Source organism: Anabrus simplex, chromosome 5 (assembly GCF_040414725.1).
Source record: "Anabrus simplex isolate iqAnaSimp1 chromosome 5, ASM4041472v1, whole genome shotgun sequence".
NCBI classification, from domain to species: Eukaryota; Metazoa; Arthropoda; class Insecta; order Orthoptera; family Tettigoniidae; genus Anabrus; species Anabrus simplex.
Window position 1 is genome coordinate 228,951,103 of NC_090269.1, and position 26,671 is coordinate 228,977,773.

Consider the following 26,671-nt stretch of genomic DNA (forward strand, 5'->3'; position numbering starts at 1 on the left):
CTATAGTGTCTCTCGAAACCAAAAAAGCGAGTTGTTTGGCGATTGACAAAACCGTCCAAGTGAATGTGACTTTCGTCGGAGAACCACACGTTGAACAAGAAATCTGGATCATCGTACACCATAACCAAAAATCGTATACAATATTCCACCCTGACATGACTATCGTGCTCCGTCAATCGTTGCCCAACCTGTATTCGGTACGGAAATCCACCTATGTCTTTAAACAATCTTCGAAGTGACGTAGGGCTGATGTTTAATTTCAGGGCTGTTCGCCGAAGACTTCGCTTTGGAGACTGCAACACCTGATTAAAGACACGTCCATGATTTTCATTTGTGGACACAGTTACTGGCCTACTAGACCTTCCCTTGCGTGTTCCGCCACTAACTTTAAACTCGGCCCACTTTGATAACCGTTTCCGTACGAGCGAATATAATATTCCACTAAAAACACTTTTTCCTCCGTCGCGAGACCCATTGTCACTTCCAGTCACAGAGCACAACGTTCTTTACACAACTAACAATTCATCATGGCGATGTAACAGCACGCAGACGCTCAGGCGTGCGCATGCGCAAATGAGTACTGTATATTTTGCCGCATACCGTAGTTTTCCGTGGTTTCCCCATTTTCACTTCCACGCAAATGCTGCGACAGTTCCAATTCATAGGCCACAGCTGATTCCCTCCACCCCCTTATCTAATTTCGTTCACCATCATTCGTCTGCATTAGCCCCTCAACTGAGGTTAGTATCAGTAAGGGCTACCGGCCGAAGAAACATGCCATATGAATTCGTCTCACCTCATCCCCTACCCCGTATCAATAAACGAGACGAAGGAGTTGACAAACAATATTTAAAACAGTGCTCTATATCCACAATAATAAGTTAACAATTAATACAGTCTGTATCATCACAAATTAACATTTATTAGAACCCGTTTTCGGAAACTAAATTTTGTCATCAGCAAAATGATTCATTAACTAACCTCATTGCACTACATCCCTGAAGGGCCTTGGCCGACAAAGCGACCGCTGCTCAGCCCGAAGGCCTGCAGATTACGTGAGGTCGTGTGGTCAGCACGCCGAACCCTCTCGGCATATCTTGCACTCCGAGAACTTTGTCACGAAACAAATGCGAAACCATTGTATGTAGACAATTGATGCATCGCGTGTATGCGTTTGTATCGTATCGTGAGCTCGATAGCTGCAGTCGCTTAAATGCGGCCAGTATCCAGTAATCGGAATATAGTGGGTTCGAGCCCCACTGTCGGCAGCCCTGAAGATGGTTTTCCGTGGTTTCCCATTTTCACACCAGGCAAATGCCGGGGCTGTACCTTAATTAAGGCCACGGCCGCTTCCTTCCACTTCCTAGGACTTTCCTCTCCCATCGTCGCCATAAGACGTATCTGTGTCGGTGCGACGTAAAGTAACTAGCTAGTAGTACCGTATCGAGCAAGAACGAATCACACTAGTCAATGTAGAGTATTCCACTGAGTACTACAGACCGTATTGCTCTCGCAGTCAGGTAAGTTTCTTCAGGCGTACAGTAGTGCACAAATGGCGCATGCATTGTTGTAACACTGCAGTACTGTAACTTGTGCTCTTGTCTCCCTTCTCTGGTCTTACAGAACGTAATCAAGGCCTATTGTTCAAAACGGAAAGTAGCCGACATGATCTTCTGCCACGGGCAAGCAAATTGAAGGAACCTACGGCCACGTAATCGGTATGTTGACAAACAACCAACACGTCGCGCACCATTTGTAAAGCTGTTCAGTACCCTGTTCCAGTGCCTTTCGGAAACGGGATCTTTTGCACCACGAACGCGTATTCAGTGCCTGCAATGCAATCCGACAACAGTCAGAGATGTTCCAACGAATGCATGATTCCATGCGATGTGGGATGGAAGGTTACATTGCAATGGATGGCGGTTACATCGAGCACACGTTGTAAAGAGTAGATCAAATACATGGTGATCACTGATGATAATGGTAGCGAACCATAACTCCGAAGATATTCGGTTTGCGATCAATGTTTATAGAACTTTTTTTTCTTCGTTTACTGCGTGCTGCCTCCTCTAGACATAGTGGAACCTTTCTCAAGGACAACCTGTAATACAAGTACTATTACGCAGCTAGACGCACGTTACATGCAAGTTCTATAATGCACTTAATTTCATCAGCCCCAGTGAGTTCCATTCTCGCGAAGTGAAAGCATCGAGAATGCTACTTTGTTGCACTACTGTTGATCTCTCAATGGATGGACGAATGTCCATTGTTCTTATGAGCAAGATTTCTTTAAACTGTGATTCTGGACAGATAATAGGGATCTCTTAAGTTCAAGTTAGCGGGTCTCTCTTTTTAACGGGAATTGAGTAACTATAACCTAAGTGCTGTGAGCTCTACTTTAAGTACATCGCTCATAAAGTTCACAATATTCCAGAAGAAAGCATCACTCTGCAGCCTGGCATGTCGAGAACGAGAATCCATTATGATGTATAAGCGAGGACAAGAGTACAAAAGATGTAATCTGCACATAGCGAGCCATGCTTGTCTTGAGATCAGTTGCAGGAAAAGATCAAGATTCTCTAATATAATCCTTATCATAACAGACTTAGACATTATTTCTAATGCCTTGGACTAGGTCTACGGGTTAGCATTGTAGCGTATTACCCAACCGGTCTGGGTTCCTTTCCCGACTCAGCCACTAATTTAACTCTTAGCAATCGAATAAGATGACTGGTTATATTACTCTAATGTTGTTCATTTTTCTGGATAATTGTGAATTTTTATTCTATTGGACCCATGTTATACCGATATTGACAGGTCTTATGGCGATGATGGGATAAGACAGAGCTCGGACTGGGAAGAACATGACCGTGGCCTGAATTGAGGTACACTCCCAGCATTTGCCTAGTATGAAAATCGAAAACCAAGGAAAACCATCTTCAGGGCTGCCGACAGAGAGGTCAGAACCCACGCTCACATCTTCTTGATCTGAACCGCACAACCAATTCACTCTACTGCTATCTAGTATTAAGGCTAAATACTTATTTCAACCTGAAATTTTAAAAACTGTTACACGATTAAATAAATGCTAGAAAATCAGAATTTGGAGGTATACTTCTCTTACTTATTTTAATTCTCTGTATAGAAAGTGTACCGGGTGGTACACCTCCACGCCGCTAATTCAAACTTTGCGCCAGTTGAAACTCCTCTACTGGAGGAAGTCTGAACTTTATCTACTGTGTTAATTCTCAAGTTTCTCAGAAGATGCCCCTACTTGTAAATTTTGAAGTTTCTGAACTGGGTCGTTTTCGATGTATTTTTGTTTTGCCTGTAGTAAGAAGTGTGGACATTCTCTTCCAGATGGCACTACTGAAGGACTACAATTACGCACCCTAGTGCGAAGTGAAAGAACTGTGTTTTTGGAGAAATTTTGAATTCATAAGTTTGTTCTTTGTTAAATTTCTTTCAGTTATTGTTTAAGTTGGCAATATTAACCCTTTCTTTCCGCCAGTTTTGAGTTTGACCAATAAGAAATTTCTGTAATTAATTTTCCACCAATAATGTGTTTCTTCTTCATCTAGTGTAGGGGTTTTCGTTGTTAACCAATAAAATGATTGTGGGCGGGTGTTCTCATTCCTGAAACGTCTCGAACTTTCCACGAGGGTATATCAACTGCTGATTTTCGGGTCTCCGCGCCACTTCAGTAACATCTATCAGTGTGTAAAGTACGTAGCAGGGGGCGGGAAGCGCCTCTTTCGTCGGGCAGCAGTTCAACCACCAGGTAATGGCCGTTTAATAACTTCTTTTCTTGCTAGCTCAGCAGTTTAACTCTCGGGGCAGGTCCGAAGCGTTTTACCATGTAACCTTCCCCTAAAATGTAAAGACACTTGGTATCTATTCTATCTTTTTAAACTACATATTGGGATAGAGAGTGCTTAACCCTCTCGAGCTCCCACTCATATTGCATTGAGGTGAACTTATTTTCTCAACCGTTTCTTCCTTAACGTAATGTGAATTGTCTCCTTCTATAAGTCACCTCTTTAGTATGGGATTAGCCCTTGCATTAGAGGCCTAGTGCCAAGTAGGTTTTATTAAGGCGTATTTGGAGTGCAGTTTCGCCTCCTCTCAAGTTGGTATTGTGGAGACCATGTAATATTTCTGTTTCTTCTCTGAATAGGCCTCAGTAGGTTGGGTATTTTTACCCCTGTGTATATGTCCTTGGAGGACAGCTTGAATGTGGAGTTTGGTGTGGCCTTTGAGAGGCTTGAATTTAAGAGCGGGTCGCTCTTTCTTAAAAATTGTTTTTGCGTGCCTCGTGGAGGCTTTACTGTGTAAAGGGGAGCAAGAGCTCCTAGGCATGATTGGGGTTTTCTGCCCCTTTGTTGAACCTGGTATATAAGTAAAGTTGGGCTCATTGCTCAAGAATTGTGTGGCTGGCTCTCGGAGCCCAAATTCTGTAACTCTGTAATTGTACATTCTCGTTTTGTTGCTTCGCTATTCTGTACCTGCTATTATTGTTATTTCTTGATTTTGCAAAGAAAATATAACCTGGTTAAATTTTAAATTAACTTTAATTTCGTAGATTAAGACCTGTTCATCCCAGCACCTTCTTTCACCTCTGCACATCCACTAAACTCCGTAACAGAAAGTATCAAAGAAAACGCCTTGTTGATGACTTTGTTTCACTTAAAAGAATTTTGAGGAAAGGGATTTATTTTTTATTTTTTTCTAGCGGCTTAACGTCGCTCTAACTCATCGAAGGTTTTCGACGACGGAAGGATGGGAAAGTGCTAGGATTAGGAAGATGGCGGCCGAGGCTTTAATTAAGGTACAGCTCCAGCATTTGCCTGGTGTGAAAATGGGAACCCATGGAAAACCATCTTCAGGGCTGCTGATGGTAGGTTCGAATCCCACTATCTTCCGAATGCAAGCTCACAGCTGCGCGACCCTAACCGCACAGCCATCTCGCTCGGTAAGTTGGTATCTCTTCGCATGTCTATGTTCTACATGCTACTACTCTCAATAGTCCCTTAAACTTCGTTGTGGTTGCTGGATGAAGCGTAGCTTTACGTTCACCGACTCCTCGTATTAACTGGACAAAATACAAAATTTAAGACTGCTATATAGACATCATATTGTCCGACAGAGTGTTTGTGTCACCTGGATGAAATGGTGCAAATGACAGCGGTTCTCTGTCTGTATTTTCACACTTACAAGGCCGTGGTATGACCTGCGCTACTGTATGGAACAGAATGTTGGCCGATGAGTAGAAAACAGGAACAGAACGTCCTTGTAACAGAATGAGGATGCTACACTAGGTCTATTGACGTCAGTATATAGAAATATGTGTGAAAATCTGCTCCTATATATTTATATTCGCCAAAGTGCCCTTTCTTTTCCTCGTTTCATAATCACAACAGTAGATTCCGCATTTCTCTCACTATTCCCATCAACCGATTTTCTATGTACAATATATTCTTCGTTGTGACTGAGTCTCAACTTAGGAATACACTTTCAGCTGATGTCAAGAACTGTAAGAGATACACATAATTTAAGACTGCTTTTAGAATTTTCCTTCTGTATACAGATCAACGTTTCTAATGACTGATGTAAAGTTTTTTTGTTTTTGTTTTTTTGCTAGGGGCTTTGCGTCGCGCCGACACAGATAGGTCTTATGGCGACGATGGGATAGGAAAGGCCTATAAGTTGGAAGGAAGTGGCCGTGGCCTCAATTAAGGTACAGCCCCAGCATTTGCCTGGTGTGAAAATGGGAAACCACGGAAAACCATTTTCAGGGCTGCCGATAGTGGGATTCGAACCTACTATCTCCCGGATGCAAGCTCACAGCCGCGCGCCTCTACGCGCTCGGCCAACTCGCCCGGTGATGTAAAGTAAGATGTCATTGCACTCGTATAGTATGTACGGTGTAACATTGTGACTTAACCATTAAAATATGCTGCTTATTCCTTTATTATTATTATTATTATTATTATTATTATTATTATTATTATTATTATTATTATTGCATGTAACAACGTACATAGCTTTTAATTAGCTCTCTGTAAGGTATAAGCGATAAAGATGCGACAAAACATAATAGGATCATTCTTGTAGATCCGTCCAAATCCGGTATATTCTGTCGTATCTTCATTGGTTATACCCTAGAGAGAGCTTAAGTTTTAGATCTTAGGAAAATTTTGTACTTTTTACACATGTTTTTTTTCTTCGCCTAATGGATAGATACAGTATTCAAATGTAACAGGCCTATCGAAGATGAAGAGATCTACAATTTTAGTCCCATTACGTTTAGTCGTATTTCCATCGACTATACCTTAGATTGAGCTGGAAACTTAGATTTAGTGTAATTCTGGTACGTTTTTCACACATTCTTTTATTTTTTCCAGCTAGAATAATCAAGTTTGGCATGCTTATGGCAGTTAGATGTGCCCATAATATGCCTGCTAAATATTGAATGCTGAGAGACATTTTAACATATCTTCCATACTTTTCCTTCGCAAAAAAGATATCTCGTTTACTGACATTTTCAACACAAGGTTTCCTGTTTTTAAATTTACAAATTATTTAAATCTCTTTATAAAATAATTGTACCATTTAAATCAGCACTCTTTCTTGAAGCAAATAATATATGTTCTTTCGTAGCAACATTGCTGATAACACCAGGACTTCGAGATAGAATACAATGCCTCGCGCTCTGACTAGTGTATTTGATCGGGCGCCAGTACCACTTAGGCCCGGTTGCATAAAGACATCTCACTGGAGATCAATTAAGAACTTAGTTCTGAAAATGAACTGAGATTACGACTTTATCGTGTTGTATAAAACTGAACTCTGTTTACACATATGTAGTTCAAATGTAATCGGAGTTCAAAAAAGTGGACGTGGCAACACCGCAAAACAAATGAAATACGAAATAGCTCGGCCCTTTGGATAATACATAAATGGCGGGATTGACCTGGCCGTGACTGTAAACAAATGAAATACGAAACTGCCGTGACTGTCGAAGAAGGAGAAGAAGATAATATTGAAATCTCGCGAAGTAAACATGGAAAGAACTTCAAAGGAGCGTTCTGCGAATTTCACACCGAAATAAAAGGGACGATCTGCTGGATATTGTACTATCAAGGTACAAAAATATAATAGAAAATAAAAGAACCGATATGGTGACATCAAAGTTGAAAGAGAAAGCCGCTGACTTGTCAATTTAAAGAGATCTCCAACAACCATTTGAAAACTTCTTGTAGCATAAAACATACACATGGATGACAGGGGATAATTTCTTTGAGTAGGTTTTTAATAGTGTATCCCTTAACTTCAGTTCCAGTCGTTCCTCAATATCTTTAGAGAAACGAAATCTCGTTTTGAACATTTGATCACCCATTTCAATCATCGGATTCCGTCTGTACCGAAAGACGCGAGGAGCTCATCGTAAAATCAACTCTTCTTCATCAGACAAAAAGTCGGAATAATCTGACATCCCTGCTAAAGAATATATATATATATATATATATATTACACAGTTGCTTTGTTTTGTAAACTTGAAACTTAATTTAAGACAATTCATTATTGAAGCAGTATCATAAAACTAAGTAACAACAACGTGTTGGTATGGCAGTAGGCTATTGTTTATATGATATTCGCATAACCTCACTTCTGAAAAATCGAGCGATCTTTAGCAATATTATTTAACTACTAGCATTCAAGATATTTATAACTCATGTCGATATTATTAAGGTGCGGTATTCTTACGCAGATGCGATACAAGGAAACACTTCTCAAGTCTTCAGGGCTAGTTCAATGTTTAATATGAATGATAATGATCTAGGTTCAAGGAGATTAACCGACGAATATTCGCCAGTCAAATCTGAACTTAGATCGAGACGAGATGACCTTAGATTAGCGTTTATACAACGGAAAATCGAAGTTCAACTTGACTGGCAGCCATTTTTCCTCGTTAAACTCAGATCAAATGTTTTATACAACCTGGCCTTAGCGTGGCAGATGTTTTACGTTGAAGTAGGATGCAGGAGGAGTGGGATGGGTAAGTGCGCAGTTGGCTGCCGGTATCTTTACTCAAAATGAGGAGATGAAGGCTAGAATACGAGTTAATTCGATGGATGAAGCTGTGCATATTAACCGGATTAGGTAGTGGGGTCATGCGAGGTGAATGAAAGAGGGTAGGTTATCTATAAGAAGAATAACAAACCCAGCCATGGAGAGTAAGGGCAAAACGAGACGATGACAGCTAAAACAGTTCTTAATTAAGTAAAGGAATTGTGGAACTAAATCAGGCCAAATAGCTAGTTAAAAAGAGAGATCACGGAGGTGCTTAGTCAATTCACAGAGCTTTGCAGTCTGAACAATGACAGGCAAACAGTCTATAATGAGAATGAATTTATGCATAATATTAATAAGTACGGAATGGCGAGGGCTCGTCCACCCACAATTTAATCGATGCATTGATAGAGAACTTCGAACTGGGAAGAGTTGCTATACAGAAGGGATGTTATTGCACATCAGCGGATGTGGACAGATCGGGTGAGCCTTCGGCGAATCATGTGGGACAGAATTCCATTAGGTAATTACATATCCACTGGTGCATGAAAAAACTCATGTTGGCGAGTGAGCCTGTTATGACTGCAGTCAGTGACGCGGAACATTATAATAAACGGTGCCCAGAGAGAGCGAGTGGGATATGAGCCACGACCTTCGCAAGTCGCGCCTACATGCCTCACTCATTTATGTCTCCTCGTCGAGTTAAGAATGCGATCGTATATCATTTCTTACGAAATGTTCATATTTATATCGTAGAATTACTCGTTGGTCGCAATGATTTTCAGAAGGCTAATATTGAGAACCACTCATCGGATTTTGATGTGATTTTCACCTTTGTGTTGCAACCTTACATTCGGAAGATGGCAGATTCGAATCTTACCATCGACAATCCAGAAGAAGGTATTCCGCGGTTTCACGTTTTCAAACCAGGAAAATTCTGTATCTTAGTTAAGACTACGGCCCTTTCCTTCCCAATAAAAGGCATTTCCTCTCCCATCGTAGATGAAAGTGTATCTGTGTTTGTGTGACGTTACCCTAGCAAAGAAATCGTTGTATAAAGGAGGGTTCAAGTGTACGAAACATTAATCTACGGCACTAAGGAAACTTTTTTTTTTTTTTTTTTTTGCTATTTGTTTTACGTCGCACCGACACAGATATGTCTTATGGCGACGATGGGATTGTAAAGACCTAGGAATGGGAAGGAAGCGACAGTGGCTTTAGTTAAGGTACAGCATTTGCCTGGTGTGAAAATGGGGAAACCACGGAAAACCATATTCAGGGCTGCCGACAGTGGGGTTCGAACGCACTATCTCCCGAATACTGGATACTGGGCACTAAGAAAACGAGCAGTGGCAATTTTAGTCAGGGAAGTCAAAGTAAAGAACTACCATCCGAGTACTTTCTTGGCTTACGTTGCCTAAACCATCACGAAAGATATGTCTAGAAGAACTGTCGAGCATAAAAGGATCTACAAAAAAAATATGAGACATATCTACTTCTCTATAAAGGGTCGTTTGCACTAAGGACACCAACCTTAAAATAGAAACCATCTTTTGAGATTCATCACGTAATCCTTTTCAAATAAACTGTTTATTCACCTCAATTCAACAATCTAATTGAAATTAAAATACCCTTTAGGGTGCATACCTATGTAAGTTACATCTATGGATTAGGAGTTACCGAGGTTTCAGCCAAAGCGCAGGAATTGTTCAAATATCACATGGGAAGCAAGAAGCGAGCTAACAAACAGACGGCCGGAGGGACCTTGTAAAACTGCCACACTAATGTCGTCCACAAGGAAAATAATTAAAAGTCCTACTACGAAAATTTCTCCATTGCAAACCCGGGGTTGGTCACTAGCTAAAAGTTCTCATCGTGAGGTACAGACATGGACAAAAGTATTCATACACCTACTCATCTAATACAAAATGCTTTATTATTGGACCAATACGGAGTACAGGTCAAAATTACAAACACAACGTATACCTTGTACAGCAGTGTACATTAAAAAGCACAAAATAAACTGGAAGTAAATAACTGTACATAACAAAGTAACAAATGCGTACTCCATGACACTACTTGTCTGGACATAAGTATTCATACCCTACGTGTAAAAATGGAATTTGCACGAGTAAACAGAAACCTGTGTTGTTCCGTGACATTAGTTGTACAGTAGATGCAGACAGAGATGGACTGATCAGCTGGTCAGAGACGGTACTTGTCCAATGGGGAGGAAAACTAGGGAAACGTCTGTTGAAGAGAGACGACTTATTCTACGCTTTCACCACCAAGGAAAATCGTACTCCGAGATCGGAAACATCATTGGAAGAAGTAAATCAACTGTGCAAAGCATCATACAAAGGTTAAAAGGACAGGATGTTCTTAGAAGCAAGAAAAGAAGTGGACGTCCGAAGAAACTGGCCGCACGAGAAGAAAGGTCCATAGTAACCACAATTAAAAAACAAAAACACACTACTTCTTCCCCAACAGCATCGCAGCTGGCAGAATATTTCCATCATGCAGTGTCACACAAAACAGTAAGGAGGGTCCTTCATCGTGCTTTGTATCGATCTAGGGTCCCAAGAAAGAAACCACACATAACGAAATTGAATCGACGGAAGATACTACAATTTGTAAAAGAATCTGTCAACAGTGATGTTTACAGCTGAGAGTAAATTTAATATTTTCCGAAGTGATGGACGCATTTTAGTGTGGAGACGCTCTAACACAAAGCTCGATGAGCGGAACCTCGTTACCACTGTGAAGCATGGCGGGGGTGGGGTTATGGTGTGGGGCTCAATGGCCGCTTCAGGTGTCGGGGAGTTGGTATTTATCGAGGGGACTATGGACGGATTTCAATATTTGAACATCCTGAAAGAAAACTTTCGCAAAAGCGCCGGAAAGCTTGTGATTGCAAATGAGTTTTACTTCCAACACGACAATGACCCCAAACATATGGCAGAAATTGTTCGCCACACACATTAAAAATACCTCCCTAATCACCGTATACCAACCCAATCGAGCATCTGTGGAGTGAACTGGAGTCCAGACTAAGAAAACACCACATGACAAGTAAAGCACACTTGAAACAGTTACTACAACAAGAATGGGGGAACATTTTATCTAAACTAATACGGAAACTGGTGTTGTCATTCCCCAGCAGGTTAAAAGAAATAATACCGAGCTCGATAGCTGCAGTCGCTTAAGTGCGGCCAGTATCCAGTAATCGAGAGATAGTGGGTTCGAGCCCCACTGTCGGCAGCCCTGAAGATGGTTTTCCGTGGTTTCCCATTTTCACACCAGGCAAATGCCGGGGCTGTACCTTAATTAAGGCCATGGCCGCTTCCTTCCACTTCCTAGGCATTTCCTATCCCATCGTCACCATAAGACATATCTGTGTCGGTGTGATGTAAAGCAAAATAGCAAATAATAATAATAATAATAATAATAATAATAATAATAATAATAATAAACAAACGCGCTACTGATCGAGTTGGTAATATCTGTTTCTTCATTGAGTTATGAACTCTTCTGGGATACGGTGCTTATGTCCAGACAAGTAGTGTCATGGAGTACGAATTTGTTGCTTTAGTATGTACTGTTATTTACTTCCAGTTTATTTTGCGCCTTTTAATGTACACTACTGTACAAGTATACGTCTGGGTTTGTAATTTTGACCTGTACTCCGTACTGATCCAGCAATAAAGCATTTTGTTTCGGATGGGTTGGGGTATGAATACTTTTGTCGATGTCTGTACATGAAAATATCATGGACAAAATATCAACAGGGGATAATTTGTTGAGTTCTACAACCAAACAGTATGTCGTACATACGATGCACGAGTAGAAGTTTGTCCAACCCTTGTCCGTTTGTCTACGAGGTCGAGTATGAGGTGAGGAGAGATGAATCTGTCGTGGCGGGTTTTTATGACCGGATGCCCTTCCTGACGTCAACCTCATCACAGGAGCTAATGAGATGAAGGGAGAGGTTGAAATGCGGTGCCGGCACGTAGCGTACTCCTGTCGAATAGCTCCAAGGGGCCTGCTCAAGGCTTAACGTCTCCATCCGACGGACGAATCACTATCAACAGCGTCATGCGCCCTGACACTGTATGAGCATTACGGAGAAGTTTGGAATTTAATCTAGGTTTTTGGAACGTAAACTAGGATTAAAAATTGTATACCACCATCTCCCCTACCCTGCCGGCCAACATTCTGATGGTGAAATTTTTTTTCGACCAACGGGACTCGAACCGACTAATCTCCGTGTCAGACAGTTTAAAATTCAACGCCTTAACGATCATGGCAGGCTATTGCTACAAGATGTATTTAAAATTGTATAAAACAGAAACCATTCACACTGGTTTGTTCGCCATCATATGCGTTAGTGTGAAGCGGCGTCACTATGCAGAAATTTCTATATGCTATCAGTACAGTACATTTTCAGCGTACAGTCCGTCTCTAAACAAGACGACCTATTCCCATCCCCAAGAAAAACTACCCATGTGTCACAGAGCAGAAACCGGATTAGAACGTTACTATGTTGCCATTTTTAAGAGTAGTCGGCTTTCTTTGATAATAATACTATGGTATTTGAACTGAATTTGAAGGTCCAAGCTGGGGATGGTCTATTTATTCGCCACTACATCACGGCTGAAAAATACGATAGACATTATCATATTTATCTAAGAACTATTTCTAGACAAATGTGAGGTTGGCTGAAAAGATGGGGACAAAGTGAAGAGACTGAAAGACCCCCGAGCATTTAGCAATATCGTGTTCCAATATATTGCTGTGTACCCTGTCATAAAACAGGGAAGGGAGAGAGTGTTTACCGTTCCGGAAAAAAATGTCATTATGTTCTGAGACAGATATTAATATTTTTCCTTTCTTTCTTTCTTTCTTTCTTTCTTTCTTTCTTTCTTAATCTGTTTACCTTCCAGGGTCGGTTTTTCCCTCGGACTGAGCGAGGGATCCCACCTCTACCGCCTCAAAGGCAGTGGCCTGGAGCTTCAGACTCTGGGTCGGGGGATACAACTGGGGACGATGACCAATACCTCGCCCGTGCGACCTCACCTGCTATGCTGAACAGGGGCCTTGTGAAGGGATGGGAAGATTAGATGGGACAGGCAAGGAAGAGGGAAGGAAGCGGCCGTGGCCTTGAATTAGGTACCATCCCGGCATTTGCCTGAAAAAGAAGTGGAAAACCACGGAAAACCACTTCCAGGATGGCTGAGGTGGGAATCGAACCCGCCTCTACTCAGTTGACCTCCCGAGGCTGAGTAGACCCCGTTCCAGCCATCGTACCACTTTTCAAATTTCGTGGCAGAGCCGGGAATCGAACCCGGACCTCCGGGGGTGGCAGGTAATCACGCTAACCACTACACCATAGAGGCGGACTTAATATTTTTCTCGTGGTAAAATCAATGTTCACTCTCACATTTGTTCATTGCTTTTATGGTACTTACGAGGGAAGTAATAGTGTTCGAACCCTCCGAATCAGGGGCGTAGCCAAGGGGGAAATTTTTACGAAAGAAAATAAACAGAAACCGACAATGAACAAATGAAAGTCGACTCAATTGTTTGGCTCTTTTGAACATTCATAGAGACATAATTGTAAAATCAACAGATTTCTTGAATCTATTTTCTAAGAAGCCCCGAAAGTTGTATTTTAGATTATAATCTGACCATACTGTTCGCTGTAAGACTGTTGATCTTGATCATGTTGTTCTTGCTCTGTATTTTAATGTAAGCGATCTGAATATCAACATAATTCACATGTATCAGTTTCCTTATAACCGCTCAAGGGTTCTTTTCCGCATACAATTACACATTTGACCAAAAGAGTAACTTCAAATAGTTGCAGTCAATAACATTACGCAACGCTAAAAATGACCGGGAATTACCCTACAGAAATGAATGATATTATCAAGACAAATGTTATACGTAAAAGGCGAGTATTTAGCTAGTGTACACTTAAGTGTTGATATAGACGATACGTGTCTCTACACAATTTTATTCAATATCAAAATGAAGACGGGGCATTGCAATTAAATCCACGACTAACAACGCATGAGCACATTATTTTCACAATAGCCATCTTCAACGTTTTCGCTTCTCAAGGCAACGGAAATTTCTCAACCAGGCCATTTCTCTAACAACACCAACAAAAAGCGACGGTGTCATCCCAATCAACCGGAAGATGCGTGAACATCCTTAGCACTGTCTACCAGATTGATGCCAGCGATAAAATCATCGCTTGTTGGACTCCAAATCTGTATGAAGTTGTAGGGGGTTCGCTGTCTGTAATTTTATTTGTTTGCCAATTTTTCAGATATTTATCTTTTTTAGGTCAACTCAAGACTGTATCAGTGGTTTTTAGCTTTCGTGTCTGTTTGTTTGTCTGCTCCACCGTCATGGGGAAACGGCTGGAAAGATCTCGACCAAACTTCATATTTAGAGTATAGTCATCCAGGGGAAGGTTTAGATATGAATATCATGCAAAACTCACCGAAGAGACTGGGGGTCTATAGGAAAACCAGAACAGTTTTCTTTCATTTTCTCTTATACTGTCGATTTTCTGTAGAATCTGTGGACTATATGTGAAACGTCCCTTCATTTTAAACAACTTTTACTATGACCATAATTTCGCTTACTCTTCAAATGACGGAAAAAGAATACTATTTTCTGCGGGTTGCATGCTCTGCATTGAGTGACCGACAGACCGACAATGAGCCTACCTGTTACTATGGCAACGTTTCTGGCAGCTGCCCGCAGGAATGTAACGTAAAGCCGTTTCCGTCATCATTCCTGTAAATTTGTGGCTGTTCCCTTGATAGAAGGCGAGAGAGGCGTCAAGGTGCCATTCTGCGGGATATTTGCGGAATAACGTTGGAAGTTATAATCGTCTTCGAATAACACTAAGGGGGGTTGTTGATATTTGAACAGTATCGCGAAGTGTAATACATTATTTCACACCGTAACGTGTTCCTAGCATTTGCTATAATTGGTACTGAATTTCTCTTCTACTTCTGTTTTCTGCTTTAATTTCTTGACTCTGCCTTACAGTAATATCACCGTAAGCCATTTTCACTGCGCCTAAATGTCTCCTCTGTTACCGCTTTCTTATATTCGTAACCCATATCATCACAATTAAGTGCGGGACATTTCATTTTCCAATATATCCACTTAATATTTAAATATTTGTCCTATCCGACTGTCCTCAGTTATTTTCCTATCTTCAATTAATGTCGACCTTCTTAACTGTATTATTTTATTCTTTATTTCTCCTATGTATGCGAGTGCTAATCCCGAAACCTGGACACCCTTTCCTTTGAGGAAAAATTCCATGGTGTTCAAATGTGTAACTTTGTGTCCCCGAAAAATATCGAAATATGGAGGCAATTTTAATGACGGTGCATACCTTCGATTTGGGGAATTGGTGGCTAAATGGTAAGTCTATCACAGAACAGGTAACACAATCGCCGCTCAGTTGGGAGAAATCTACGACTTTGGTCCAATGATTTTTTGTCGTATCTCGATTCCTTTTACGTTTGAGCTGCATTTCTCGATTGTAATCAAATCTCTTCAACTCGACTGTGACTGGCATTAGGAAAAGGGGCCTCCTTTTGTAATGAAAACTCCCCATCTCTATCGTGAATGGCAGTTGGCAAGAGAGCCTATCGTTATATTAGAAACTCCCGAACTCGACTGTGAGTGGCAGTAGGAAATATGGCCAGCCGTTATCATCAAAATTCTCCAACGCGCGCCCTCCATCGCAAACAACGTATTGGGTCTTCCCCGTTTTGTTTCTCGGATAGCGCTAAGAGACATGCAAATTAATGTAATATTGCTCACTGCGTGTACAGTAATTTATTGTAGAAATCCGTATACAAGGTAGAATAGCGTAGCGAAGAACGAGTACATTTGCTAGTATGGGATATTGAACACTCATTCACGTATACAGGAAAGCGCAAGCAAATGCCAGGAATTTGATATGAATTTAGGTGGCAAGTAACAGTGTACACAATAAAACCTGCCAAAACCAGACCTCCTATATACCAGAAACCTGTAAAAACGGAAAATAAATTTCGGAATGAAGGAATTTCCTGTTAAATAATACTTTATAAAGGGTAAGTAATCGTTTCTTAATTAATTCAGTTTTGTGATATGTATTTTTGCGATTCCGTAAAAACGTCTTTTGAACATGCGACGCTTACGCTGGAGGAGAAACTGAAGTTATTGAAGAATATAAAAAATGCGTCTTCTAAAATTGTTGCGGACTTAATGAAGTACGCGAGGGAGGTCACGCATCGTTCCTTGGTGAAAAGTTGTGACAATACTGTTTGAGAGACGTGTGGGGACAGAGAAACTAGAAGGGTCTGGCAGCCGTGTAAATTGATTCAGTGAATAAAGCGAACCTATTTTCTCATTATTCTTTTTATTGTAATATAGAACTATAATACTACTACTACTACTACTAATAATAATAATAATAATAATAATAATGTTATTGGCTTTACGTCCCACTAACTGTTGAGGTTTTCGGAGACGCCAAGGTGCCGGAATGTAGTCCTGCAGGAGTTTTTATGTGTCAGTAAATCTGCCGACACGAGGCTGACGTGTTTGAGCACCTTCAAATATCACCAGACTGAGCCAGGATCGAATCTGCCAGGTTAGGGTCAGAAGGCCAGCGCCTCAACCGTCTGAGCCACTCAGCCCGGCTGTTTTAATATACAACTTTTTAAAACGTATTTTATTGTACTGCATACTCTGCATGCACAAAAGAAGAAGAAGAAGAAGAAGAAGAAGAAGAAGAATGAGCTAGTGTGATAGAACAGCCGATTTGTGAAATGTTTGCATCCAGCAGTTTTGGAGAAGAATGTTAGTGGAATTCTTTCAGGCGACGTCGTTCTTATTTTCCTCCACAGAGTACATTTTATCAAGTGCACTTCTTGTTTTGTTGGAGAGAGCAAAGTTAATCCAATTAACCACGCAGAATCTCCTTATTCAATCCACCCAAGCGTAGAACTGTGGCCTTTAGCCATTCCAGGCTATTTTATATCTCTGAATAAACCTTCAATTTACATGGATACAGGCCGTACCAATACATAAAGAAACTTGGTGAGAACAAGCTAACAGTGAATGGGCTGTATAATTAACTAACTCTTTCTTCACCGCCTGAGATGTAAATATCGTTAATTCGGTACTTCAAAAATAAAATTATACTCTGCTTGTACTTCGCTGAATACGACTGATGAATACGAGGAATTAATTACCGTAACTGAGTCGATACAACCTAAAGTTGTAAACAGAGTTGGAATTGACAGTAGAGAATAGCTTCACTGAAGGCGGTTTTCATAAAGAAAGAAAGAAAGAAAGAAAGAAAGAAAGAATGAATGAAAGAAAGACTGACGTGTGTGGGTTTTTTTTTGCTTTACGTCGCACCGACACAGATAGATAGGTCTTATGGCGACGATGGGACAGGGAAGGGCTAGGAGTGGGAAGGAAGCGGCCGTGGCCTTAATTAAGGTACAGCCCCGGCATTTCCTGGTGGTGTGAAAATGGGAAACCACGGAAAACCATCTTCAGGGCTGTCGACAGTGGGGTTCGAACCCACTATCTCCCGAATACTGGATACTGGCCGCACTTAAGCGACTGTAGCTATCGAGCTCGGTACGTGTGTGTTTCAGATTTTATTGAAGGTGGTTCGAACGTGCCGACATGCTATTTCTTGATGAATGGAGTATTTTTGCATCTGCTGCTTGGCACAGGCCAGAGAAAAATGTAGCTGCCACCGAAGTCCCAGTCTTACTATGACAATCAATCAATACTGATCTGCATTTAGGGCAGTCGCCCAGGCGGCAGATTCCCTATCTGTTGCTTTCCTACCCTTTTCCGAAATGATTTCAAAGAAATTGGAAATTTATTGAACATCTCCCTTGGTAAGTTATTCCAATCCCTAACTACCCTTCCTATAAATGAATATTTGCCCCAGTTTGTCCTCTTGAATTCCAACTTTATCTTCATATTGTGATCTTTTCTACTTTTATAAACGCCATTCAAACCTATTCGTCTACTAATGTCATTCCACGCCATCTCTCCGCTGACAGCTCGGAACATACCACTTAGTCGAGCAGCTCTTCTTCTTTCTCTCAATTCTTCCCAACCCAAACATTGCAACATTCTTGTAACGCTACTCTTTTGTCGGAAATCACCCAGAACAAATCGAGCTGCTTTTCTTTGGATTTTTTCCAGTTCTTGAATCAGGTAATCCTGGTGAGGGTCCCATACTCTGGAACCATACTCTAGTTGGGGTCTTACCAGAGACTTATATGCACTCTCCTTTACATCCTTACTACAACCCCTGAACACCCTCATAACCATGTGCAGAGATCGGTACCCTTTATTTACAATCCCATTTATGTGATTATCCCAGTGAAGGTCTTTCCTTATATTAACACCTAGATACTTACAATGATCCCCAAAAGGAACTTTCACCCCATCAATGCAGTAATTAAAACTGAGAGGACTTTTCCTATTTGTGAAACTCACAACCTGACTTTTAGCCCCGTTTATCAACATACCATTGCCTGCTGTCCATCTCACAACATTTTCGAGGTCACGTTGCAGTTGCTCACAATCTTGTAACTTATTTATCACTCTATAGAGAATAACATCATCCGCAAAAAGCCTTACCTCTGATTCCACTCCTTTACTCATATCATTTATATATATAAGAAAACATAAAGGTCCGATAACACTGCCCTGAGGAACTCCCCTCTCAACTATTACAGGGTCAGATAAAGCTTCACCTACTCTAATTCTCTGAGATCTATTTTCTAGAAATATAGCAACCCATTCAGTCACTCTTTTGTCTAGTCCAATTGCACTCATTTTTGCCAGTAGTCTCCCATGATCCACCCTATCAAATGCTTTAGACATGTCAATCGCGATACAGTCCATTTGACCTCCAGAATCCAAGATATCTGCTATATCTTGCTGGAATCCTACAAGTTGAGCTTCAGTGGAATAACCTTTCCTAAAACCGAATTGCCTTCTATCGAACCAGTTATTAATTTCACAAACATGTCTAATATAATCAGAAAGAATGCCTTCCCAAAGCTTACATACAATGCATGTCAAACTTACTGGCCTGTAATTTTCAGCTTTATGTCTATCACCCTTTCCTTTATACACAGGGGCTACTATAGCAACTCTCCATTCATCTGGCATAGCTCCTTCGACCAAACAATAATCAAATAAGTACTTCAGATATGGTACTATATTCCAACCCATTGTCTTTAGTATATCCCCAGAAATCTGATCAATTCCAGCCGCTTTTCTAGTTTTCAACTTTTGTATCTTATTGTGAATGTCACTGTTATCATATGTAAATTTTATTACTTCTTTGGCCTTAGTCTCTTCCTCTATCTCGACATTATCCTTGTAACCAACAATCTTTACATACTGCTGACTGAATACTTCTGCCTTTTGAAGATCCTCACATACACACTCCCCTTGTTCATTAATTATTCCTGGAATGTCCTTCTTGGAACCTGTTTCTGCCTTAAAATACCTATACATACCCTTCCATTTTTCACTAAAATTTGTATGACTGCCAATTATGCTTGCCATCATGTTATCCTTAGCTGCCTTCTTTGCTAGATTCAATTTTCTAGTAAGTTCCTTCAATTTCTCCTTACTTCCACAGCCATTTCTAACTCTATTTCTTTCCAGTCTGCACCTCCTTCTTAGTCTCTTTATTTCTCTATTATAATAAGGTGGGTCTTTACCATTCCTTACCACCCTTAAAGGTACAAACCTGTTTTCGCATTCCTCAACAATTTCTTTAAACCCATCCCAGAGTCTGTTTACATTTTTATTTACCGTTTTCCACCGATCATAGTTACTTTTTAGAAACTGCCTCATACCTGCTTTATCAGCCATATGGTATTGCCTAACAGTCCTACTTTTAAGACCTTCCTTTCTATCGCATTTATTTTTAACTACCACAAAAACAGCTTCATGATCACTAATACCATCTATTACTTCAGTTTCCCTATAGAGCTCATCTGGTTTTATCAGCACCACATCCAGGATATTTTTCCCTCTGGTTGGTTCCATCACTTTCTGAATCAGCTGTCCTTCCCATATTAACTTATTTGCCATTTGTTGGTCATGCTTCCTGTCGTTCGCATTTCCTTCCCAATTTACATCTGGCAAATTCAGATCTCCCGCTACAATCACATTTCTTTCCATGTCGTTTCCCACATAGCTGACTATCCTATCAAATAATTCCGAATCCGCATCAGTGCTACCCTTTCCCGATCTGTACACTCCAAATATATCAAGTTGCCTATTATCTTTAGAAATGAGCCTATGACTGTGGTAGTATGTAGGCTGCTGAGGTATGGGTGATGCTGAGTAATGAAATTCGGTGCACTAGTGCGATGGGATGTTTGGGATGTTATTAAATGTGTTACTTACAAGAGCCGAGCGTGCTGGAATAACAGTTTCTGGACCGACGAGGAATTTTTTTATTTCTTATTTTTTACAATTTGCTCTACGTCGCACCTGCTCAGATAGGTCTTACAGCGACGATGTGAGAGGAAAGGCCTAGGAGTGGGAAGGAAGTGGCCGGGCCTTAATTAAGGTACAGCCCCAGCGTTCGCGTTTTGTGAAAATGGGAAACCACGGAAAACCATCTTCAGGACTGCCGACAGTGGGGGTTCGAACCCCGGATGCAAACTCACACTTGCGCGTCCCTAACCGCGCAGCCAACTCACCGGGTTGCGAAAAAAGCAATGGTAAATAAACTCACTGTTCATACTGCCTAGTACGCCTCATTTTGGTGTCACTTTTAGTTACTTTGTAAATGAATAACCTTGGGTGGTGCTATTTGAGGATCCAACCATACATCGGGCTGAAGACTCACAAATCGTTCGAATGTTCAATCTTGTCAATGTTAAAATTACCACATTTATATACCTACATCTCTGTAACCTATGTAGAAAGAATTTTGAAATATTTATACAGGTATTTAGCACATATTGTGAGTTCAATGAACTAGGCTTAAATGATCTTTCGCTGGGGTTGTACCTTAATTAAGGCTGCGGCCTCTTTCTTCCCGATCCTAGCCTTTCTCTATTCTATCTATGTCGGCGCGAAGTGAAGCATATAATAATAATAATAATAATAATAATAATAATAATAATAATAATAATAATAATAATAATAATAATAATAATAATAATAATAATAATTGTACCGGGAGGTACACCTCAACGCTGCGCATTCAAAACTAGCGCCTAAATGAACTCCTCTATTGGTGAAACAGTGAAACTGAAACTACACCCACTTGGTACTTTAATCAGAAGATGTCACCACCTAAATATTGAGTAATTTTGTTATTGTGCAGTTTCTACTTGTTCTGTTTGATATTCATCAAGAAGTTTGGACATTCTTCCACAGATGAGATCACTAAAAACTATGATCATGCACCCTGGTGTGAAGTGAAAGAACTTATAATTTAAGGAAGTTTTGTATTTCTAGGTCTTTGCAACCGATTGATGTTAATTTATTTTTTTGGGTTGGAAATTCTTCCTTTTCTTCCGCCAGTTTTGAATCTAGCCAATCCCTAATTTTTGTAATTAATTTCAAACCAATCCCGTATTTCTCCTTCACTTTGGATCTAACCAATACAATCGAGTTCAGTCTCGAATGATCTCGAATCTTCCCTGAGGGTTTATAAACTGCGGCTTTTCACGTTTTTTGGCCAATTGATCGTCATCTTACTGAGTGTGTGTGTCAAAGCAGGAGGCCTCTTTCATAGATCAGCAGTTCATCTACAAGGTAATGGCGACATAACATATTTCTTTCTTGCTAACCCCACAGTTTAACCAGAGAGAAAGGTCCGAATCGTTAACTATGTAACCTACTTTTCTAAAAATGTAACTTTCTTCCGGCTATAGTAAAAACTTCATAAACTCTTTAACTGTAAAGCGGGGCTAGAGAGTGATGTACCCTCTTGAGCTCCCCTTCATCTTGGTTTGAGTTAACTACGTTTCGTAACTGTTTTTCCTTCTGTAATGTGTTAAAGTAATTTCTATACGAGTCACCTCAGTAACTTGGGATTAGCCCCTGTTTTCTTCGGCCTAGGGCCCTTTAGATTTTTTTAGAGTTTATTATATTGGAGCTCAGTGTGCCTCCATTCATTTTGTGTTTGGGCCAGTTATTTAACCTGTTCCTTTTCTATGAAGGCCCCCAGGTTGGGTATTAAATACCCCTGTATAAATCAGTTTTCATATCGCAAGTTGTGCCTTGAGAGGCCAGTGTTTGTAAGTTGATATTGCCTTAAGTAGGCAGTAAGAAACTGAGAGCCTGTTAGCTCTTTTCCTAGTTTTGTAACTGTAAAGTGTGCGCTGGGAGGCTAGATATTGTGATTTAGGGAGCAAGTGCTCTTGAATTAGGGGATTTCTGCCCCTCATTAAATAATACCTCTTCCTTTCGTAAGATTGTAAAATTAGGGGCTTAAAGCACAAAGTGTTAAGGTTCTGAATCTTCGGTTTTCCCCAAACTTGTTTAATGATTGCTACTTGTACCTGTAATATTGCCATTAAAAATTGTTACGTTTGAAATTCTGAAAATATAACCTTCAGTTTAAGTTTTAAATTAATTTTGATTTTGTAGTTAGACCCATTCCAGCCCGCACCTACTTTAACCTCTTTCTGCTCCACGGGTAACCCCGTAATAATAATAATAATAATAATTAATAATAATAATAATAATTTCGTTTTAAATCCCCATTAACTACTTCTACGGTTCCTGAAGATGCCGGGGTACGGGAAGTTAGTCCCGCATGACTTCTATTAGGAGTCAGTAAATCTTCCGACACGAGGTTGACGTATTTGAACACCTGTAAATACCACGAACTGAGGCAGATCGAACCCACCACCTTAGGCTCAGAAAGCCACTCATTCCTTCCATTTTTTTTTTATTACGGTACCTTACTCTCCCAAATTATTACAAAACTGAAAAGTTGTCTTGCTCCAGGCAATGGAACGAAACATAAACTGTTAGCTGTAACAAGGCCAGTAAGACATGGCCCGGTGTGAAAACATCGTTCAAGCCATCGAGTAGAAGTAGCAGATTCTCACAATATTTTCACAGAAGTAAATGCTAAATAAATAGGATGTATTTGTATTGTAGAATATGCATCGAAACACGTCTGAACACCAGCGCGCTCTGCCAGGAGAAAGTTCCTTGACATTTAGCAAGCACGAGTGAGTCCACCAGGAAGCCAAAGCCATCAGTCGTGTTCATGAGTGCTAGTCGTGTGGTGAGGTGTTACCAGCCAGCTGGACTGGACGGACGCATGTACGAACCTTCTAAAACACGTGAGTACTCCATAGTACACACCACCTTTAACAGTGGCCCTCATTGTATGGGAAGAAACTCCAATATATATTCATCCTGTCTTAAGAAATAGGCTATATTTAGTTTTAAACATTTTCAAGTGTTCGAAGAAAAGCAACATTTTACTGTAGCAAAATTCGAACAGATACTGTTAGATTCGTGAATTATTTATTTTACGGAAACCGTCGCGTTGTTTGTGACGAAGGATTCAGACAAGCTGGGCGTAAGTTCTGTGTTCTTGTTCTACATGACAGTTCTATGCTACTGGAGTCTATCTGTCAAAGTGGGTGTAACCAATATTATTTTTAGATCTACAACTGGTAAAGGTATATGATCTTCATTTACATGCAACACATCAGACTATTAACTCCCACAAAAACACATAATTAGGAAATATATCCCTCCATATGAGATTGGCGTCAAGAAGGGCATCGGTCCGTAAAACTGGATTTAATTCATATTAGCGCCGACCCCAGATAAGTTGGAAAAAAAGGCCGAAGAAGAAGGAGACTGCTAAGGCATTTTAGAACTTCAAAATTATCATCATCTCATAATTCATCGGTACTTCATGTGTGGTGGAAAATACACTCATGACGGTCGAAGAAGTCACCGTTCTCTGAATTAGAGCCCGTAACCTAATCCCGACACCTCAAACAAGTTGAAGATCTGCAGTAAGAAATCTAGACGTCAATATGGAGAGGGATATGAGATGAACGCAGACGGCACGGGTTTGAAAAAAAAAAAAATCACTACTTCGAAATATTCTAACTTCGTTCCATTAACGTATTAAACAATTCGCCATCTCAGTGACACAGTCGATAGAATATGAAGTAGTTTAAATTCGACAACTCCCTATCGTTGGCTGCATGTATGTTCAGTCTTCAGCCCTAAGGCTGGTTGGATCCTCAACAGCTCTGCCATCAGCTGTCATAGATGGCCTAGGCATCACTGAAGAGGCGTACTAGGGAAATGAGGAGTGAGGTAGTTTCCCGTTGCTTTCCTCACCGAGCCAGAAGTTGCTATTACAATCAGTCTGCCAAGCCCACTGAAATGCATGCACCAACCGACCCTATGAGTAACATTTTCACACCATTCATAGCAGGGACTGGCTGCATAAGGAATGGCATTACTAGCATCGCTCATACCTCAGTCACTTTCATATTGCCATAGTCAAGGATAAGACAGAGACAGATCAATGAAAGTAACAAAATTGCTCTAGCCCATACCAGAAGACAAAGTGCACTGTAAACACTAGGTCCTGCCAGCAAAGGGATATCGTTGGCTACCAGCCTTTATACAAGTCGTGGCGTCTCTTTAAATGGCAATGCATTCTCGATTCGGCTGGAAGAGCGTGGGCTCTAATTCCTCGGCAGCACGTCAAAACATTGACAAATGAGGCTTTCATTTCTTGGGAGGCACATGGGCCTGGGGTTCACTAAACCGTTACCGGAAATGAGTAGCACGTAACTTCCTGAGAGTAAAGACAGCCGGGTATATAGCGCCGAGTGCCATGGTTAAACGTAACCTTCCATTCTTTATTTTGGAGTAGTAAAAATAAAACAGTTGAATTGTTAATCAGTAACTCTCTTGTAGTCCGCCTCTGTGGTGTAGTGGTTAGTGTGATTAGCTGCCACCCTGGAGGCCCGGGTTCGATTCCTGGCTCTGCCACGAAATTTGTAAAGTGGTATGAAGGCTGGAAGGGGGTCCACTCAGCCTCGGGAGGTCAACTGAGTAGAGGAGGGTTCGATTCCCTCCTCAGCCATCCTCGAAGTGGTTTTCCGTGGTTTCCAACACTTCTCCTCCAGGCAAATGCCGGGATGGTACCTAACTCAAGGCCACGGCCGCTTCCTTCCCTCCCTTGTCTATCTCTTCCAGTCTTCCCAACCCCCGACCAGGTCCCTGTTCGGTATAGCAGGCGAGGCCTCCTGGGCGATGTACTGGTCATTCTCCCCAGTTGTTTCCCCCGACCCAAAGTCTGAAGCTCCAGGACACTGCCCTTGATGTTAGCTTACATTCGTGATATAGGCAGCGGCATAGTCAAGGGGGTTTACTGGGAGGTTAGAACCCCCCACCATGGATTTTTTATAAAATAAAATAAAGAGAAACTGACAATAAACAAGTGAAAATTGATGCAATGGGTTGACTCTTTTGAACATTCACAGAGACATAATTGTAAAACCAACAGATCTCTTGAATCTATTTTCTAAGAATCCTTGAACGTTGGATTTTAGATTGTAATCTGAACATTATTCACTTTGATCATATTGTTTTTGTTCTGTATTTTAATGTTAGATTGTGTAGTGTACCGGTACTGCAATCTGAATATCAACATAATATTAACTCGTATCAGTGTCCTTATAATGACACTCACGCATTCGCGCACCAAACACGCACAAGCACCTTCTTTCTGTCATCAGTTTTTATCTATAACCCCCCCTCCCAATCGGTCGCTACTTGGGTTCGAAACCCCATAAGCTATGGATGCTACCTACCTCTCTTAATCCTATCCTACCTCAGTGTCGACTATAAGAGATATTATTTAGATCTAGAGAGACAAACATTTTTCAGCTTGGATTTTATGGGAATCATGGACTCTCATTACAAACACCTTTTCCCTTTTTTATTCTTTTTTTGTTTTTCTTGAAGAGTCTTCTCCCAGGTAATTTCTTCTCATGAAACAAGTACACATTCTGAGTTCGGTAAATTTCTGTCTTTAAATCGGTCAGTTTTGACACTAACTATACTGTACAGGATTGAAAAGTGGATGAACTCACGATATCTTATTCATAAGTTGGAAATAACTGACATGAAAGTACGCAATAACAATTGCTGGTACTAACAGCTGGGAATAATGCCAGAAGGGTACTTGAAATGTAGTGATAAAGGCTAAGTTAGGAAGAAAATCGACGGATGAAACCGATTTCGGTGGTGGCTTCATAGAAGACATATGCAGGAGGGCGGGTTACGCACTCGGCCATGGAGGACAAGAGAAGTAGAGGGAGATGAAGGTGACTATGGTTAAATTCAGTTTTTATTATTTTAATTTTAAAAAGTGTGTTACTAAAAGAGGCCACAGAGCTAGTTGCAAATACAACTGTGGAGGTGCCCAGTTAATTTAAAGACGCTTGCAGACTGAACGCTAAAAGGCATAACAGTAAATAATTAAGATGGATGTGTACTG

The 26,671-nt window shown here is 40.8% G+C and overlaps 2 protein-coding genes across 4 annotated transcripts in view; one reads left to right on the forward strand and one right to left on the reverse strand.

Annotated features, from left to right (window-relative positions):
• LOC136873924 (multiple PDZ domain protein) overlaps window positions 1-26,671 on the reverse strand; it is a 2,156,217-nt gene that overhangs the window by 1,522,690 nt on the left and 606,856 nt on the right. The window lies entirely within an intron of this gene.
• Window positions 23,380-26,671, forward strand: part of LOC136873925 (uncharacterized) — a 150,155-nt gene continuing 146,863 nt past the window's right edge. The window contains exon 1 of the mRNA XM_068227600.1: window positions 23,380-23,471. Coding sequence (XP_068083701.1) covers window positions 23,396-23,471 — 76 coding nt within the window. The 5' untranslated portion in view covers window positions 23,380-23,395. The remainder of the gene's footprint in view (window positions 23,472-26,671) is intronic.